Below are 16,795 nucleotides of genomic sequence, written 5' to 3'. Positions count from 1 at the left end.
GAGGGATGAATGAAGCCTTAATAGATTTTGGGGACTACGCCCTTGCCTTTAAACACAAATGTCTGCACACTTAATCGTGATGTTTAACGTGTTTTAGAATAAAGCCTTGCTCGATTAGTTTTACATTCTGGGTTTAAAATTACACGTAACAACTTAAGTCATCTTAAAACACATATGATCCGAAAGCAACTCCGAAATATCAAGTTGTTCATGCTTCATCTATTACATAAATATGATGGGGAAAAATTACTGGCTTGGACCTTTTAAGTTTTGCCAAATTATTGAATATCTTCGGAAATAACCTTGTAGGTATATTATACCTGTTACGCATTCAACTTTAAAAAACGATACGTGCGACAATCGATTGTGGTAACAGTATATAGGTATGTTACAATCTACGAGAATCCCGGCCGCCATTTTCTACGATCGCCACTGCTATGCGATATAGGTGCATCACAGGGTAACCCCAAGGTCAAATGGGCAGTGCGCTGTCTGTGATCGGCTATTTCTGCGAGATTCCTTGTTATGACATACTTAGGATTCCCCTCTTCAGCCTCGAATTCGAATTTTTCAATTTGATCATACGGTTTGTCATTTTTGCTTGCGCCGAAAATTTTCATCAAGTTCAACCTGTTCTAAACCAAAATCTATGCTTTGGACAATAACAAAAGCTAATTGGACGCTCTTTCTATTGTTTTTTCTGTTAACTGGTGAAGTTTAATCAAAATCAAATGAATCCGAGACAGTTATTTACCGTTCCGAAGATCGCCTGTCTGATTGACTGAGTGTCATGGCGGACACGAAATCTATGAAAATTTCCCAAAATCCTGCACAAAAGTTGCGGGCCACCAAAAAGATTTATACGGTTGCATACTGGTGTCATTTGGAGGAGTATGACAATGCTACAGACCATGTCACTGCGTTTTTGCATCTTAAATTTAGCCTTGTCCGTCACACTAATTAATTAACTAATTAAAAGGAGAAATAGATATCCAACTTAATTGTTTAGTGTTTTATCTGATTCTCTTTAACTTTCTCTGTACGTGTTGAAAGTTTCATTCAGTTATCTCAACCCACAAGGAAGTTATTGAACATTCACTTTTGTTGATCACAGCTTTTGTTTTATTCTAATGCAAAGACAATACATGGAAATTAGCCATTCCCCTAATATTAAAATTGTCATAACTTCCTTAATACTGAACATAGAGGGGTGGTTTTGGTATCAAAATTTATGTTTCTTTACACTCTCACAATTTGCAGGTCTTAATTTTACTGTCTCGTTTTCTTGTAACATACCTGCAGTATAAAAGCGTACTTCATGTGCATCTGCGCTGATATGAAATCAAAATATAATGCATTTTAATCTTCATATGCTAACTCTAACTCATTTGTGGTATACAGGTTAAAATGCAAGGTATTTCTTGTCATAGCAGCGCAAATGTGTACTTATTTTAATTGTATTTGCGCTGCCATAACAAGAAAGTACTGTTTGTAAGGGCAGAACGATGAGTCCCGCCAAGTTACCGCCCGGCGCCGCCCGTACCGACAGCTCGGCTACGCTGCGCTTTCGGCTCCGCCCACTCGACACTCCGCCAATGGCAGACCTTCGTCAAACCGGAAGTGTTCTATGTGATTTTTCTGCTTCACGTGACCCGCTGTAGCATGGTTGATTGCAGGTGCAAGATTCCAATATAATATATAAGCAATATAAGTTTGTCGGCTCTGTTTAGCAGAAAATCATCAGACGCGCCATGGCAAGACTTTCGCCGACAGTATGGGGGCTTAAGGCCCTCGGGTGAGCAGCTGCTGAATTATAATAGTGTTCTGTTTAATACGGTTCATTCGTTAACCAGCAACTTTTACATATATTCTTCGCAGATGTTATTAACGAATGATGCCGTTAATTTCATTCAATTTGTTGTTCGTCTTCGATTCGGCTTTTTAATGCTATCCGATGAAACGTAATAGTATATTGCAAACCTCGTCGCCAAAATCAGCTGCAGTGCAGTTAGCTTTATTTACGTTTGCCTAAATTAATTCGTCATGCTTCTGCGTTGAAATAAGCAACATTCGGGAGTAAAATTTGCAAAATCTTAACAGTAAAACGTAATTATTTGATCAAAACAACAACTGAAAGTAAAGAGGGACAGGCCGATTTTTTTTTTAATTAAAGGGAAACTAGCTTATTTGCGCTGAAGAGTAAGGAAATGATCCATAACTTATGCATTTCTACTGCCGTACCTGTCAAACTATAAAGTTGTAACACAAGGATGCACATGGAGAGGCCTAAAGGATAATGACGCTAAAACATCTTTGTGTGTAAATGTTGCTTTTTCATCCAAGCGACCATGTCGTAATAAGGCACACACAACCAACCTGCATTAGAGATTTCAGTTTTATTAAAAAGAAAAGGTACAGGAATAAACCGTCATGTACCAAAAGCATCTGGAAAAGTTCTGCTGTGCATGAAGCAGACTTCGGGGGGGGGGGGGGGGGCGGTTAAGCATTGTAAAAGAAAAGATTCCATTAATACAAAATTTAATTTTGATTATAGTGAAGCCACAACAGATGAGTTTGCTTTTGGGGAAGAACTGAATGCTGCATAATGGTTTATAGATGTCCGCAGTCGTACATGTTTGTTTTGTGACTGCTGGTGTAGGTACCCGGGCAGTGCCTGCTTGGAGAGATGCACATGTGACGAGCTACCTTGCCCCCTTCTCACGTGGCTGGTCACAGAGCTCCGGGCCACGTGTTTAGAAATGCAGGATGGGGACAGACGAGGTGACTTTGCCATTATCCCTGCTTAGCTTGTAGTCGCCAGCTGCTCTTGCGGGCCGCGAGAGTGTTACCTCCGCTAGGGTTTGCGTCTGTAAGACCAGGGTTGGCTGAAGTGTCTTTTTGTCCCCCCACCAGATTCGAGGGTGAATACCGTCCTGGTGGGGGAGTTGAGGGATGTCTTGACAAAGCTGCACTGTCCCTATGCAAGCCTGACTACTGAGACCTTAAGCTCAGTACTTCTCAACAACCTCATTGGTGAAAAAGATGCTCCTTAAAGTGAACTACCTGTGTGTGTGTGTGTGTATGTGTGTGTGTGTGTGTGTGTGTGTGTGTGTGTGTAAACATTTTCTGATTAATGTGTGTATAAATTAAATTAGTTAAGTATCATTAATTGAGAAATGGTTTGGAATAAAAACCAGCGACCACATTCTCCCAGTAAGTGAAACAGTCTGTGGTCGAAGTCTTAAGGAGGCTGAGATAGAAAAGGAATGGAAGGTGAGAGAATCTTCTTCTTTGTCCTCTTCTTTTACTTGTAGAGTTTTTGGTAACAGAACTTCTTGCAGTGAGAATACTCCAGTTTAAAGATACTCACCCAGAGGAACAGAAACAGGATGAGAATGAGAAAGATCAGAGAGAGGAGCGGGGTAAAAACCTGGACCTTGAGGAGGGAGACCAAGAAGCTGAAGGTGGAAAAAAGAATGAGAGAGAGTGTGATGAGTTTGAATACGAGTTTTCAGAACTGATAAAGGTTCTGGGTCTGGCTGCTTCCTCTCAGCTGAGTGATGTATACGCTCAGGTGAGCAAAACGTGAAACACGCAGATTCTTAACTGAATATCTAACATGATTTGTGGAATGGCGTGTCATTGCCAGGGATTCCTGGTTTGCTGAAATGAGTGACATTTGTAATCTCTTTGTAAAATTCTGTGGATGTACAGATTTACTTAATATTTACATTAATATACATTTGATTGCTAATGTGCACAGCAATGGGTACATATTTTTATTAAAGTATAAGGGATTTTAATGTTGATAATGATTATCATTTTAAATTATACATATTACACACACATACGAGTCATGGTTCATAAGTCATTGCATAATTTTAATTTTCGACAGTTCATCTGAAATGTTGTACATGAGACGTTCACCTAGAATCTCCAGTTTGTACTTAGAGCTTTAATGTAATGTTTTCAGGTGGAGTCTCATCTTGCGATGTTACCAGATGATGTCCTGCCTGGGCCTCTTCTGAAAACGCCACTGAGTCCTGAGCAATGGGTATGAGATAAAGAGTTAGGAGTACTTGTAGCTCAGACCTTATGGATTCTTTACAATTTTGGTAGATTAAAAGTGTGTGTGATTGCAGGATCGGTGATCCTCAATTTTACATGATGCCACTTCATGTCCACTTCAGTCCAACATCCAGAAGATTAGTCAGGTCCTTATTGGGGACTATGAATGTCGGATGCAAATGGTGATCAAGCGCTTTGAGGTCACGAGACAGTCCTTCACCTGGGGAGAGAGGGGGCAGGTAGGTCATCCTTAGGTAGTGACTTTACGCACCAGGGTGATATGTTTGGTGTACAGTCATGACTGAATCTGCTGTGTTTGATTGTCACAGACATCAATGTGCATCTAATCACTAGAACACATATCCTAATTTTTGCAGCTGAAATGTGGTTTTTAAAAGTGTAGAAAACTAATAGGGATGGACAGTTCCTTTCCAGTATAGAGTTAGGGCAAGTATCATACAGAACCTGAAACTTAAAGCAGTATATAAAGGAATAAAACTTGGAGTTTCTTGGGGAGTTAGCAAGAAATAGTATCTGTAAATCTGGCTGTGATTGTTCAGCAGAGCGTGATTAATCATCACGTGCACGCACCAAGTTGCAATAAATCAGAATAAGTACATACAAATGTACAGTACTGTCCAAAAATCTTAGTCAAAGGAAATGTATATCTACGTAGTAAGGGTATATGTGCTCAGAAGAAAAAACACAGTTTAACATTAGAACATACAAAAATAAAGAGTAACACATCAAAAAGTAGCAAGTATTTTTTCCTTCCTCCAAAAATGTATTGGTAACTTGCTGGATGCTTAGATGAACACCGCTTCAGTTACCAAACCTCTCCTCAGGGGCACCTCAGCCATTCCATGTATTTGTTACATCTCACATCCAGCTCAAACTAATTAAATTATTTAATTAAACTAACCGACTTTAATTAATGACTCAATCAAAGTCAGTGAGGCATGGTTTAGCTATATGAGGGGTGGTAGTGGTCAAGGCAAAAATATATGAGTATATGGAAGGATTGTGGCAAATACAGGGGTGATTGAGAGGTTTTGAAGTGGCTGAGCAGACACTTTGACAGACATATCACAAGTTTACATCAGCATGAAGATTATTTGAGCATGATTTTATAAGATTGCCTAAGAATTTTGCAGAGTGCTGTATATTTGGTCTGTATAGGTTCATTATTATATTTGTTTGTAGAAAGATGAAATTAAATGCTTTAAGGTAAGAAATGTACAAATTTAAATCTTCGTTCCCTAAATGTCGACTTGAGGGATTGCAAATCTGCACATTTTCTGATTAACTTGAGGGATTTCCTCAAGTTATTCTCATAACTTGAACATGTGACGAAAGCATTAATTACAAGTGCAAATCTAAAGTCATACTTCACTGTTAAACTTTGGCAAAGAGTGCGGAAACATCTCCACATGTACCACATGCTTACGTAGGAGCGTCTTGCAGCGGTTTCCAGCTTGCCGTTACCTGCCCCCCCTTCTGGAAGGTCCTGCATCTCTTTGTCATCCCTCCTGGCAGCCAGAGAGGACCAGTCATTCATCCTTCCAGTGAAAGCAGGACATAGCACTGCCATTCACAAGGTGGGAGCTTCAGTCTGATGCAGATTCTCTGAGTCCCTCCCTGAGAAGCTTGCTCTTTGATTTAGCTGGATATGTCAGCTGAATGTGCATGTATGTATAACTTCTTTTTTTTCCCTTCAATTACCAAGCTGTTCCTTTGAAATGTGAATCACAAATCCCACAAGGAGACAGTAGTTATTCAGCACGTGAACTCTTAAACACAAGGATTGACATACTTCTCTGGGGGCCCTATGCTGACATGGTTTAGAGGGCCTCTAAGTGGCCATTTCAGCTATTTTTGGAGCCTAAAGTGAAACGAGAGGGAAATAAAAATGATGGAACATCAATAATATGCTAATCAAAGTGTGGGGGGGCAGCGGTACAATTTACCAATCAGGGTGGGGGCGCTACTGGTAAAATTTGCTAATTGGTGGGAGGGGTGTACAAATTTAAGAAGTTTATCTGTTCCCTCTTTTGCTTGAATTTTTGCCTATGTTCATTTAATTGTTAATTGTGTTCTCTTCATATCGGTTTACAATGTGTCTAGAGGGATAGTTTCAGACACAGGAGATGTAATGTTAGTCTTGTTCATTGTTTTCTTCTTCTGTTCGACTACTTTGTGTTCGATTGCTTGCCAGTGTTAAGTCTCAAAGTAAAAATACTCCATTACAACTGGGACGGGGGGCAACTTCATCAATCTAACAGTTGCTATGATTTTAAATGATCATATTAGGTTATATCCTTAAATGTAACTTCTGGAAATTGTCTTTATGGGGCCCCTGCGTTTGGGGCCCGGGGAAGCTGCCTACCCAGGTCTCAAATGAGGTCTGCTGTAGTGTTCATGACCAAGGTTTTCCATCCATGTTTAAACTCTGAGTTATGGGAGCCTGGAGCATATCGCAGCGGCACAAGGCAGAAGGCGGGATCTCTGCCACAGTTCACACTCGCCTCACTATGGGCATTTTAGAGTTTGCCGACCTAACTGCATGTCTTTGAATTGCATGTGTAGTTTGCCATTCTGGAATGTAGTTTCATTCTGGAATATTTCTGCTCTGCAGGTGCTGATGGGGACAGTCCCAGACAGGGGAGGGCGCCCTGGAGAGATCGAGCCCCCTATGCCTATCTGGGAGGGCCGTCGTGAAGGTGGAGGCCGGGGTGGGCATCAGCGTCGCTGGACAAAAAGGAAGAAAAAGAAATGATGAAGCAGTGAAGAATGTCAATGAGTCGCACATTGCTGACTGAGGCTAATTGGGCATATGTTGCGAAATGAGAAGAGAGAGGATATTGTGATTGCAAGAATCTATCAAAAAGTACAATCTTGAATGTTTATATGCTCTGTGGTAGTGGATCTGGAGTCATTCTTAGGTTGACTAAGTTTGAAAAATCTTTTTCCCGTTTGTCTATAAATTTAATGGTTATTGTGGCACCAAAGACTTTAAATCATGAATGTAGCCCATATAGTGCGGTCCTTGGTGAATCATCACCCAGCTTCTACATTTCAGAATTGTGTGTGTCTGGGGAGATTGAAATAAACTAGAATATATTTTGAAATGCTTGTTTATTTAACTTAGATTATAACTTTGCAAAATTTTATTGTAGTTATACTCTACATTTGTAGCATCTATTTTCATTATACATTTGGTTGGATTATCAGTTGTACAGCCATTGTTTTTTGAGAATACATTTTTAAATGTATGCAAATCGTAGAGGGTTTGTGTTTTCCTTTAAATCAAGAAAGGAATTTTAGAATGACAAGCTGCAAAAGACACCCTCCCCCCCCATATAAGCATGTGGTAGGCAGGCTGGTGCGTGAGAAGAGTAGGGTAGGGACAAAGGTTAACACCCTGGGGTAATTAAATATTAAAACACACTGAGGGGGAGGGGGGTTCCGCCATCATTAGGCGTGCACTCACGAGAGTGATGTGAAGCGTTCAGAATGCTAACGTCCTTTGAAAATTCCAGGATAGGCTGGCTGTGTACAGTTGTGGCCAAAGGTTTTGACACATAAGAACATAAGAAATTTACAAACGAGAGGGGGCCATTCAGCCCATCAAGCTCGTTTGGGGAGAACTTAACTAATAGCTCGGAGTTGTTAAAATCTTACCTAGCTCTGATTTAAAGGAACCCAGGGTTTTAGCTTCCACTACACTAGCAGGAAGACTATTCCATACTCTAACTACACGCTGTGTAAAGAAGTGCTTCCTCAAATTTGTTTTAAAATGTTCTCCCGCTAATTTCCACTTATGGCCACAAGTTGTAGTATTTAAACTAATATTGAAATAGCCATTTGGCTGAACAGCATCCAGACCCATTAGAATCTTATAGACCTGGATCATGTCCCCCCTTAGTCACTTTTGCTCAAGGCTAAACAGATTCAGCTCAGCTAACCTCTTCTCATAAGACATTCCCTTAAGACCAGGAATCATTCTCGTAGCCCTCCATTGCACCTTTTCTAAGGCAGCAATGTCATCCTTAAGGTATGGTGACCAAACCTGCACACAATATTCTAGGAGGGGTCTTACCAAGGAATTATATAAATGTAACATCACCTCCCTTGACTTAAACTCCACACACCTAGAGTTATAACCCAACATTCTATTGGCCTTTTCTATTGTTTCCCTACACTGGCGAGAGTAGGACTTGATAGCATCAACATACACACCAAGATCTTTCTCGTAATCAGCTACCTTTATTTCAGTGGAACCCATAAAATATCTGTACTTTATATTTCTGCTCCCTGCATTACATTTATCGTTTTTAATTTCATCTGCCAAGTGTCAGCCCAGTCGCTAATTAAATCCAGATCCCATGTTAGATCAGTATCTGCTACACCACCCACCTTGGTGTTGTCTGCAAATTTAACCAGTTTATTGTATGTATTGGCGTCAATATCATTAATGTAAATTAGGAACAATAGTGGTCCTAAAATTGAACCCTGCGATACCCCACTATGAACACAGGCCCACTGTGACATTGTGCCTCTAATAACTACTCACTGCTTCCTGTCAGTTAACCAGTTTTCAATCCAAGCTGCCACAGTTCCTAAAATCCCTGCAGCTTTGAGTTTTAGCAAGAGCCGTTTGTGAGGGACAGCATCAAAGGCCTTCTGAAAATCTAAGTAGATCACATCGTAGGCCTTTTTGTGATCAATTTCACTTGTAGCTTCTTCAAAGAACTCAAGTAGATTCGTTAAACAGGATCTACCTCTCCTAAATCCATGTTGGCTATCCCTCAGAATGTTATTTGCATCCAGGTAATCTACCATTTTCACTTGGATTATAGCTTCCATTATTTTTCCAGTAATGCTAGTTAAACTGATTGGCCTATAGTTTGCTGGATTACTTCTATCCCCTTTTTTGAATATGGGTGTTATATTAGCATGCTTCCAATCTGAAGGTACCACACCCACAGATAACGATTTCTGGAATATTAAAGTTAAAGTTTGGCTAATAATATCCCTCATCTTTTTTAAAGCTATAGGTAACATGCCATCAGGGCCCTGTGATTTATTTATTTTGAGTTTAGCTAGGCTTAGTACCACATCAGCCTCAGTTATACATATGTTGGTCATAGACGACGCTCTATTCGTACTAATTGGTGGTAAGTTACTTGTTTTCTCTACTTTGAACACCCGTGAAAAATAACCATTAAACTCATTTACTATATCAATTTCATTGTCAATTATAAGGCCCTTACTACCCTGCAAATTAGTGATTTCAGCTTTTAGAGCTCTTTTGGAGTTAAAGTATTGGAATAAACTTTTAGTCATCCTTATCCTCCAATGCAATTTTTCTTTCTACATGCCTCTTGTGGCGATCGCCGGGGCAGAGAGACACGGATCCAGATATGCGGGTAAACGCAGGCTTTAATGTGCCGGGCTTGGCAAAGGTACAAACAAGGGAAATCCAAAAGCTAGGTCGTTGAAGGAGAGCAAGGGTCTGATGCCTGGGAATCCGTCCTACAGGTAGACACGGGACACGACCACACAGGGAAGGGGAGACGTGACGAGCAGGGTTTGGCGAGGGAAGCGGGTCAGGTACGGGAGCCGGTCTGGGGGAAGGAAAGGAAACAGGGTAAGGAACACACACTAGGCAAGCAGAGCAGGTAAGGGAACTCGGGTAGACGAGAGACAAAGAAACGCTTTGTATGGCTCAAAGTCATTGGCACAATACTTCGCAGTGTGTTCTGGTGTGCTGGTTTCTTTAGTAAGGCCACTGATTAGTCATACGGCTGCGCTCCTGCTTGGTCCCGCCTGCGTGGGCGTGACACCTCTTGGATAGTCTAATGTTATTTTTTAACTCTACCTGTAGACTTAGATACTCCTGCTTAATTTTGAAATCATTAGTTATTTTCCAATTGTGGAACAGAGCCCTTTTCCTCCTGACTTTATTCTTAATTTCCTTAGTAAACCACCTTGGTTGTCGTTTCCTAGATTTAGTTTTGCTGGAAACAGGTATAAAGTCCTCTTGCACTGGCAACAACGTGCTTTTAAAAATTTTCCAAGCCTCTTCAACTGTTTTGCTATTTAACTCCATCCAGTTTACAGTTTCTAGTTTCCGTCTCATACCATTAAAGTTAGCCTTCCTAACATTGTATACTTTTAATTTTGACATCCTCCACAAGCAACTTCTCCCAACCATTCAAGAACAGTTTGGTGTCAAACAATGCCTTTTCCAGTGTGATGGAGCACTGTGCTATAAGGTGATAACTACGAGGGGGTGCTGAGAAGTTCCTGGCTTTGCCCCCTGCCAGTTGAAATAGAAAAATGAGTGTGGGGGCATATGATAGGCTAATATCTTACTATGTAACTGTGGAAATATCAGGGCTTTGCGATTCTTAAAACTGTTTTTTTCTTTCAGTGAGAAGCTGCGATGGCAGAAGCACAAGCAAGTTTCATGTCATTGTTTTTGTTTCTCCGGGGAAAGTCAGCAAAGGACATTCACACAGATGTCACAAACACTGGGGGAGAAGTGTCCTTCCTACAGCACTGTCAGAACCTGGATATCGTGTTTCAAGAATGGGCATTTCACCGTTGAAGAGTACACATAGCTGTAGTACGTTAAAGAAGCAGAGATGGATACAATTTGGAAAAACCGGGAGAAAGAGCTTATGTGTGCTATATGCCTGCAACTTTTTGAGGAGCCTCTGACGCATCTACAGGACTTGGGCTGAAAATGTAGGTGCAGTGGATGCCCCCCAATATCAACTGACCCGGCAACCTGCAATGCTATCCATGAGCTGATTATTGAGGACCGGCAAATATCCGCAAAAAAGATAGCTCAGTTACTTCACATCTCATGGGAGCGTGTTGGGTTTATCACCACTATCCTAGACATTTGCAAGCTTTCAGCGAAGTGGGTGCTGAAATGTTTGAACAGTGATCAAACATGTCAATTAAGACAAAATGCCGTGGAAAGTTGACCAAAGGGATCCTTTTTTTGCAGGACAATGCACCTGCGCACACGTCCAACGTTGTGGCTGCCAGATTGAACACCCTGGGTTTCCAACTGGTCCACCATCCCACCTATTCACCTGACCTGGCCCCATCAGACTATTATCTGATCCCAAATTTGAAGAAACACCTGAAGGGGCAACGTTTTGATGCCATCTCTGATGTCAAAGCTGCAACTATGCAAGTGCATCAGTCTCAGGGGGGAATATGTTGAATAAATGTGTTGTTTCACAACTCTTGCTCTCTTCTTTCTGGGCAAAGCCAGGAACTTCTCAGCACCCCCTTGTAAGTGGCTCGGGGGGGGGGGGGGGGGAGCATTAACATTTTGGGTCCATGGCCAGGAAACTCCCCAGACCTTAATCCCATTGAGAAATTGTGGTCAATCTTCAAGAGGCAAAGTCTGACAAACTCCAAGCATTGATTATGCCAGAATGGGCTGCCGTCAGTCAGGATTTGGCCCAGAAGTTGATTGACAGCATGGCAGTGAGAATTGAAGAGGTCTTGAAAAAGAAGGACCAACACTGCAAATATTGACTTAAACTTAATGTCAATAAAAGCCTTTGACACTTATGAAGCTCTTGTAATTATACTTCAGTATACCGTAGAAACATCTGACAAAAAGATCTACAAACACTGAAGCAGCAAACTTTGTGAAAACCAGTATTTGTGTCATTCTTAAAACTTTTGGCCACAACTGTAGAAACCAAATTAGGTATGGCAACCCATTTCATTTTGTTTTTAACGAATTATACCCATATGCTCCTCAAGTTTGTGTGGCTGCTTGTCGGGTATAGAAGAACATTCTCAAGTTGAAATGGGAGACACTAGAAAGATATGAGCGAAAACATTAATTACCGTAAAATCGGTAGTATCCCCGCACTAGTGGTGTGCGATATCACAAGATTTGGTATTGATCGGATACAAAGTAAATACAGGACCAGTATCGCCGATATCGATATCAACTTTTTAATAATTACGGTGGATGTATCAAATTGCTAAAGCTGAATTAGTTTTCATTACGTTTAAGTGTTTTTGTGATATTTTTTATTAATTACTAAAACCCAGGTGCCACGATCGCTGATAGCACAGCATAAAGGAAGGCACGGGAGTCCAGGACACGGGGAAAACTCGGGGTTTAATGAGGGTAGGATACAATCCGGAGCACAAACAGCCACCAGCGACTTGGATACGTTAATGACAGGACTAAGGAAACAAACTCGAACGCGGACTGAAATACACAGGATCAATTAGAAATAACAGGGAAACAGCTGGTGACATCGGAATTTCACAGGAGGTTAACGAGGGGGGCGTGGAAAGTACAGGACAGAATTTTGGCAAAGTTTATAAGTAAACAAAAAAAAATTAGTTAAAAAATAGCTTTGATTAACCGCATTCCGTGGTTCTGGTCAGGGTGACTTTGAAAAATGATCACGTAACCCAAACCATTTACCTATTTGACCCTGATGCTAGCACTAGCATCCATGATATAATGTCTTAGCATAATTTATACATTTTGAGTTTTAACCACTTGCAATTTGAAAATGTAATATTAACTAATGCTGAAGATGACTAAAATATTACTGGCGCCACTATAATCCACCTGGATATTCTCTGCCAAATTGAAAGGCCTTTGCCAGTGCGTGTGTGTCCGCGCGCGCAAATGAGCCTGCTTGCTTGCCTGGCGCCGCTGAGTCACGTGACGGTACAACATCAAATCAGGAGACTGAGGAGGAGAGGCGAAGCCTGCTATACGCTGTGAAAGCCGGGAGCGGCAAGTGAGAGCAGTAGCACTTACATGGACAGCCAGAGTGCATTCAGGAGAGAAATTGAAACTAAAATATCGATCTCATTAAATTGGTATTGATCAATACCAACATTATTATCGATACTTGGATCAATCCGCCCACCACCACCCCGCACCCTGAAATGATGTAGGACACGAGTGGAAGTATGGTTTAGCAATTCATCGCTTTTCTGTTAGAACTATCAATACAACGTACAACAGCAGTGTTTGGCTTAACACAAAGTAAAGAATTTCCTCCAACAGTCAATAAAGCTTATCTATCGTAACTAGAATTATATAAATAATATTTTGTGTAATTCAGAAAAATAGAGTGTAACTGTATATGTAATCAGGGGTTGAAGTGAAGTTAAACAAATACCGTATTTTTCGGACCATAAGACGCACCTTTTCCTCCCCCAAAAGAGGGGAGAAAAAGTCACTGCATCTTATGGTCCGAATATTGCTCTGCTCACATGCTTTAATCCTCTGGGGTCGAATGCATAGTTGGCGACGCAGCGTACTTCTCGCGTCTATTTCAGTTTATCTCTCGCTGAAATCTTAATGTAGAATCATGAAAAAACGCTGGCTAAATCCGTAATCTGTCTTCTTTTCAAAACGTCCATTGTCGGAAGTATTACAGTTTTTAAAATTATGTTAAATCGGCAAAAAATTAAACTATGTCCCCTTACTTTGTTTTACCTGCATCGGGGGCGTGTAGTACCGCTGTCACCCGAAGATCGCTATTCACATTCTAAATAGCCGCATTAGCGCGTATTCAAATCTCATTCGCATGGTAATTTGGTGAACAACGCAACGGTGAAACACGATCCAAATACATCCCCATCAGCGCCATAAAAGGGGGGAGGGATGTGGCCAGGTGTCAATGGATCATTCATACATGTAGCGCCCCCTAGCGTGTCTGGCTATGTGTTGGAGTGCGCCCCCGAATCCTTTCCTTTGATATAAGAGATCTCTCTCTAATGTTAATCAATGCATAAAGGGAACTAATCATTTACCTCAGTAATATAACACTCCTTTACCCTCTTTTTAGAACAAAGAGGTTACCTTTACCAATGAATTATCAGCAGGGGAAAAATGTACAAACATAATAAAGTTTGACTGTTTACTGGAAATATATACATAAATTAAAAGGTTACTAAACAGGATTTCCCACCCCAATCAGGATAATGCCACAAATTATTATACATACAATTCCAAAGCCGGCAGTTTTATACTAAAAAAATACACATAAAATGAAAACCTGAGGTGAAATTTGGTACCCAATCGAGTCAGCGGTGCAGGCCTGAGGCGAGGCTGGTGAGCGGAGAGGCCTAAAGTAACTGGCCGCTTCGCGTCAAAGCGCTAAAAAAAAATGAACTTGCCCTGTTATGGCTGGTTGTCGACGTCCTCACACGGGCAGCGCTGTGGTGGCGCAGTAGATGACAATGGACGTCCACATCCCCAAACAAGGGTTTCGCCGGGGATCGAAGTTCGTGTTCCTGGGCGTAAAGCAAGAGAGCCGCGTAGGCTACTCGCGCGCGCAGTCCCTGGACGCTTCCATTAGCAAGCTAGGTTTTGCTAGCATTCTCCGGCTCGTCGCGGTAAAAAAAATAAAATAAAATAAAAATGTACTCAAACACCGCATATAATTCTAAACAAAGCGGGGAGAATGTTCTTAAGCGACACACTCGCTGTCTATCGCTCACATTTCCCCGGTCACCAATATAAAGCTGGTGTTTTACCAACTTTTCTTTACTCCTTCTTCTCTTCGATCCTCTCACGCGCCGTCCTTCTCCCCCGCCTCTCTCTCGCCGCTGATTGGATCGTTCCTCCAGGTAGTTTTTTTTTTTTTTAAAGTTACTAAATACTTATTACATATAAAGGGATATCACACTTTTTTTTCTCTCTCAATGTGATGTTAATACTTTAACAATAAACAGAACATCAACTTAAATACATCAACCAACCAAATTAACCACCCAAAATTCCCATAGGGCTACATCCTCCCCTTACTAAATGTCTAAATGTCCTCATTAGACATCCAACACCTCTAAACAGTATAACTCTTACCACACCACGTTTTATCAGAACTATAAGTTCCTACTCATAAACCACAGGCAAACTAGCTTTTACCCCATTTTAATGGTAATGCCCCTGTGAACTATGGTAAGTGGGTGCTCACTGACCTTTCCTGGTTCATCATATGTGAGTCTTAACACTGGTTTGATAGGCCTTTTCTCAGTGTTTTCTAGTCTACATTCCCAATCCATTCTAGATCTAGAGCGCTGTCTTTCTTTTGCAGTGCTGACCGGGGTTCTCTGAACATTATGATTTACTTCCCAGTTTGACAGATCTGTATCAGTCACCAGCGGGCTTTCCCCATTGTCTTGGTCTGAATCAGACTCACCAGACCGCTGTTCAGAACTTATGCTCCTGGTACCTTCACCCTCCGAGGGTTCAGATACTCTATCCAAAGCCTCCTTCTTTCTCAACAGACGTCCCAAGAAATCCCGACAGGGCCCGCGGGGCCTTTCATAATCCACATCCGAGGAGGACTCTGTCATCTCCTGAACATCTTCCATCTGCAAGGTCGCCGGCTGCCGGGGTCTCCTATTGCTAGAACGTGTTCTTAGCCTTTCCAAGGCCTCTTCAACTGTTTGATTTTCAGGTATTCTCACAGACTACCCAATAGGCAATAGGTGATCGCGATGAAGGGTTCTGAAGGTGCCTCTTCTTCCTTCAGGTCTCACTCGGTATATAGGCAAGTTTGGCAGCTTTGCCACGACTACATGGGGTATGGAACTCCATTGGCTCTCAAGCTTGTGCTTCCCTTTGAGTCCTAAATTCCTCAGTAGAACCCGGTCTCCCTCTTGGATGTTCTGAAATCTAACCTTCTGGTCATAGGCTCTTTTGTTGCGGAGATGAGTCTTCTCAGCAGCCTGATCTGCCAGTTGGTAAGCTCTTTGCAGGTCACGCTTCAAGTCCTCCACATAATGATAATGGCTTCTCTCTTCATCCCCATTGCTTGATGTCTTGAAACACCAGTCTACCGGCAGTCTTGCTTCCCTGCCGAACATCAAGTAATAAGGAGAGTATCCTGTCGCATCACTTTTTGTGCAGTTATATGCATGCACTAATGAAGCTAAGTGTTGACTCCAGGATCTCTTCTTCTCATACCCTAAGGTAGCCAGCATGGAGAGCAGAGTACGGTTGAAACGCTCCGGCTGTGGATCCCCTTGAGGGTGGTACGGAGTCGTACGAGATTTCCGTATGCCTAAAACTGTCAGAAGCTCCTTGATCAACCTTGACTCAAAATCTCTCCCTTGATCCGAATGAATTCTTGCAGGCAAACCATAGTGTACAAAATACTGTCTGACCAGAATCTTCGCTACCGTCAAAGCTTTTTGATTTCTAGCAGGGAAGGCTTGAGCGTATCGAGTGAAGTGGTCAGTCACAACCAGTACATTGCCTATGCCTCTTGAATCGGATTCCATTGACAAGAAGTCAATACAAACCAAGTCCATTGGGCCACTGCTGACAATGTGATGTAGGGGAGCAGCTCTCTTGTAGGGTGTCTTGCGGGCTACGCACAATCCACAATTCCTGATATAGTCCTCTGCATCTTGGGCCATCTTGGGCCAGTAGAATCGTGCCCTTAGAAGGTCAGTAACCCTGTCAACACCTAAGTGACCCATGTCATAATGTAGAGACTGCAACACCCTTTCTCTGAACCCCTCAGGCAATACTAATTGTAGTGCCTCTTCACCATTGTTCTTGCGCACTCTGAATAGAAGCCCATCTCTCAGGACAAATCTGCCTTCCTCCCTCTTCATCAGCCGCATCTCCGCATTCATCTCCTTGTTACTAGGCCAAACTCCCTGTTTCACTGCCTCCAATACTCGTCTAATCACAACA

At 41.8% G+C, this 16,795-nt stretch overlaps 1 protein-coding gene across 2 annotated transcripts; it reads left to right on the top strand.

Annotated features, from left to right (window-relative positions):
* Positions 1 to 1,619: 1,619 nt before the first annotated feature.
* On the top strand, positions 1,620 to 7,346 carry LOC111838054 (protein FAM98A). 2 transcript variants are annotated; one of them, XR_002836797.2, is made up of 8 exons: positions 1,620 to 1,795; positions 2,660 to 2,781; positions 2,914 to 3,033; positions 3,315 to 3,574; positions 3,974 to 4,054; positions 4,191 to 4,307; positions 5,520 to 5,756; positions 6,704 to 6,827. XR_002836797.2 is itself a non-coding variant. In XM_023800624.2 (8 exons), exons 1-8 carry the CDS (start codon positions 1,752 to 1,754, stop codon positions 6,842 to 6,844), a joined length of 1,032 nt encoding a protein of 343 aa, XP_023656392.2. In that variant the 5' UTR covers positions 1,621 to 1,751; the 3' UTR covers positions 6,845 to 7,346. The 2 variants fall into 2 exon arrangements, 1 of the variants encoding a protein (XP_023656392.2); XM_023800624.2 differs by having other exon boundaries at positions 1,621 to 1,795; positions 5,520 to 5,666; positions 6,704 to 7,346.
* The last annotated feature ends 9,449 nt before the right edge of the window (positions 7,347 to 16,795 follow it).

Source organism: Paramormyrops kingsleyae, chromosome 18, assembly GCF_048594095.1.
Source record: "Paramormyrops kingsleyae isolate MSU_618 chromosome 18, PKINGS_0.4, whole genome shotgun sequence".
NCBI classification, from domain to species: domain Eukaryota; kingdom Metazoa; phylum Chordata; class Actinopteri; order Osteoglossiformes; family Mormyridae; genus Paramormyrops; species Paramormyrops kingsleyae.
The sequence above is the reverse complement of the archived record's forward strand: the minus strand, read 5'-3'. Positions and strand labels throughout refer to the sequence as shown.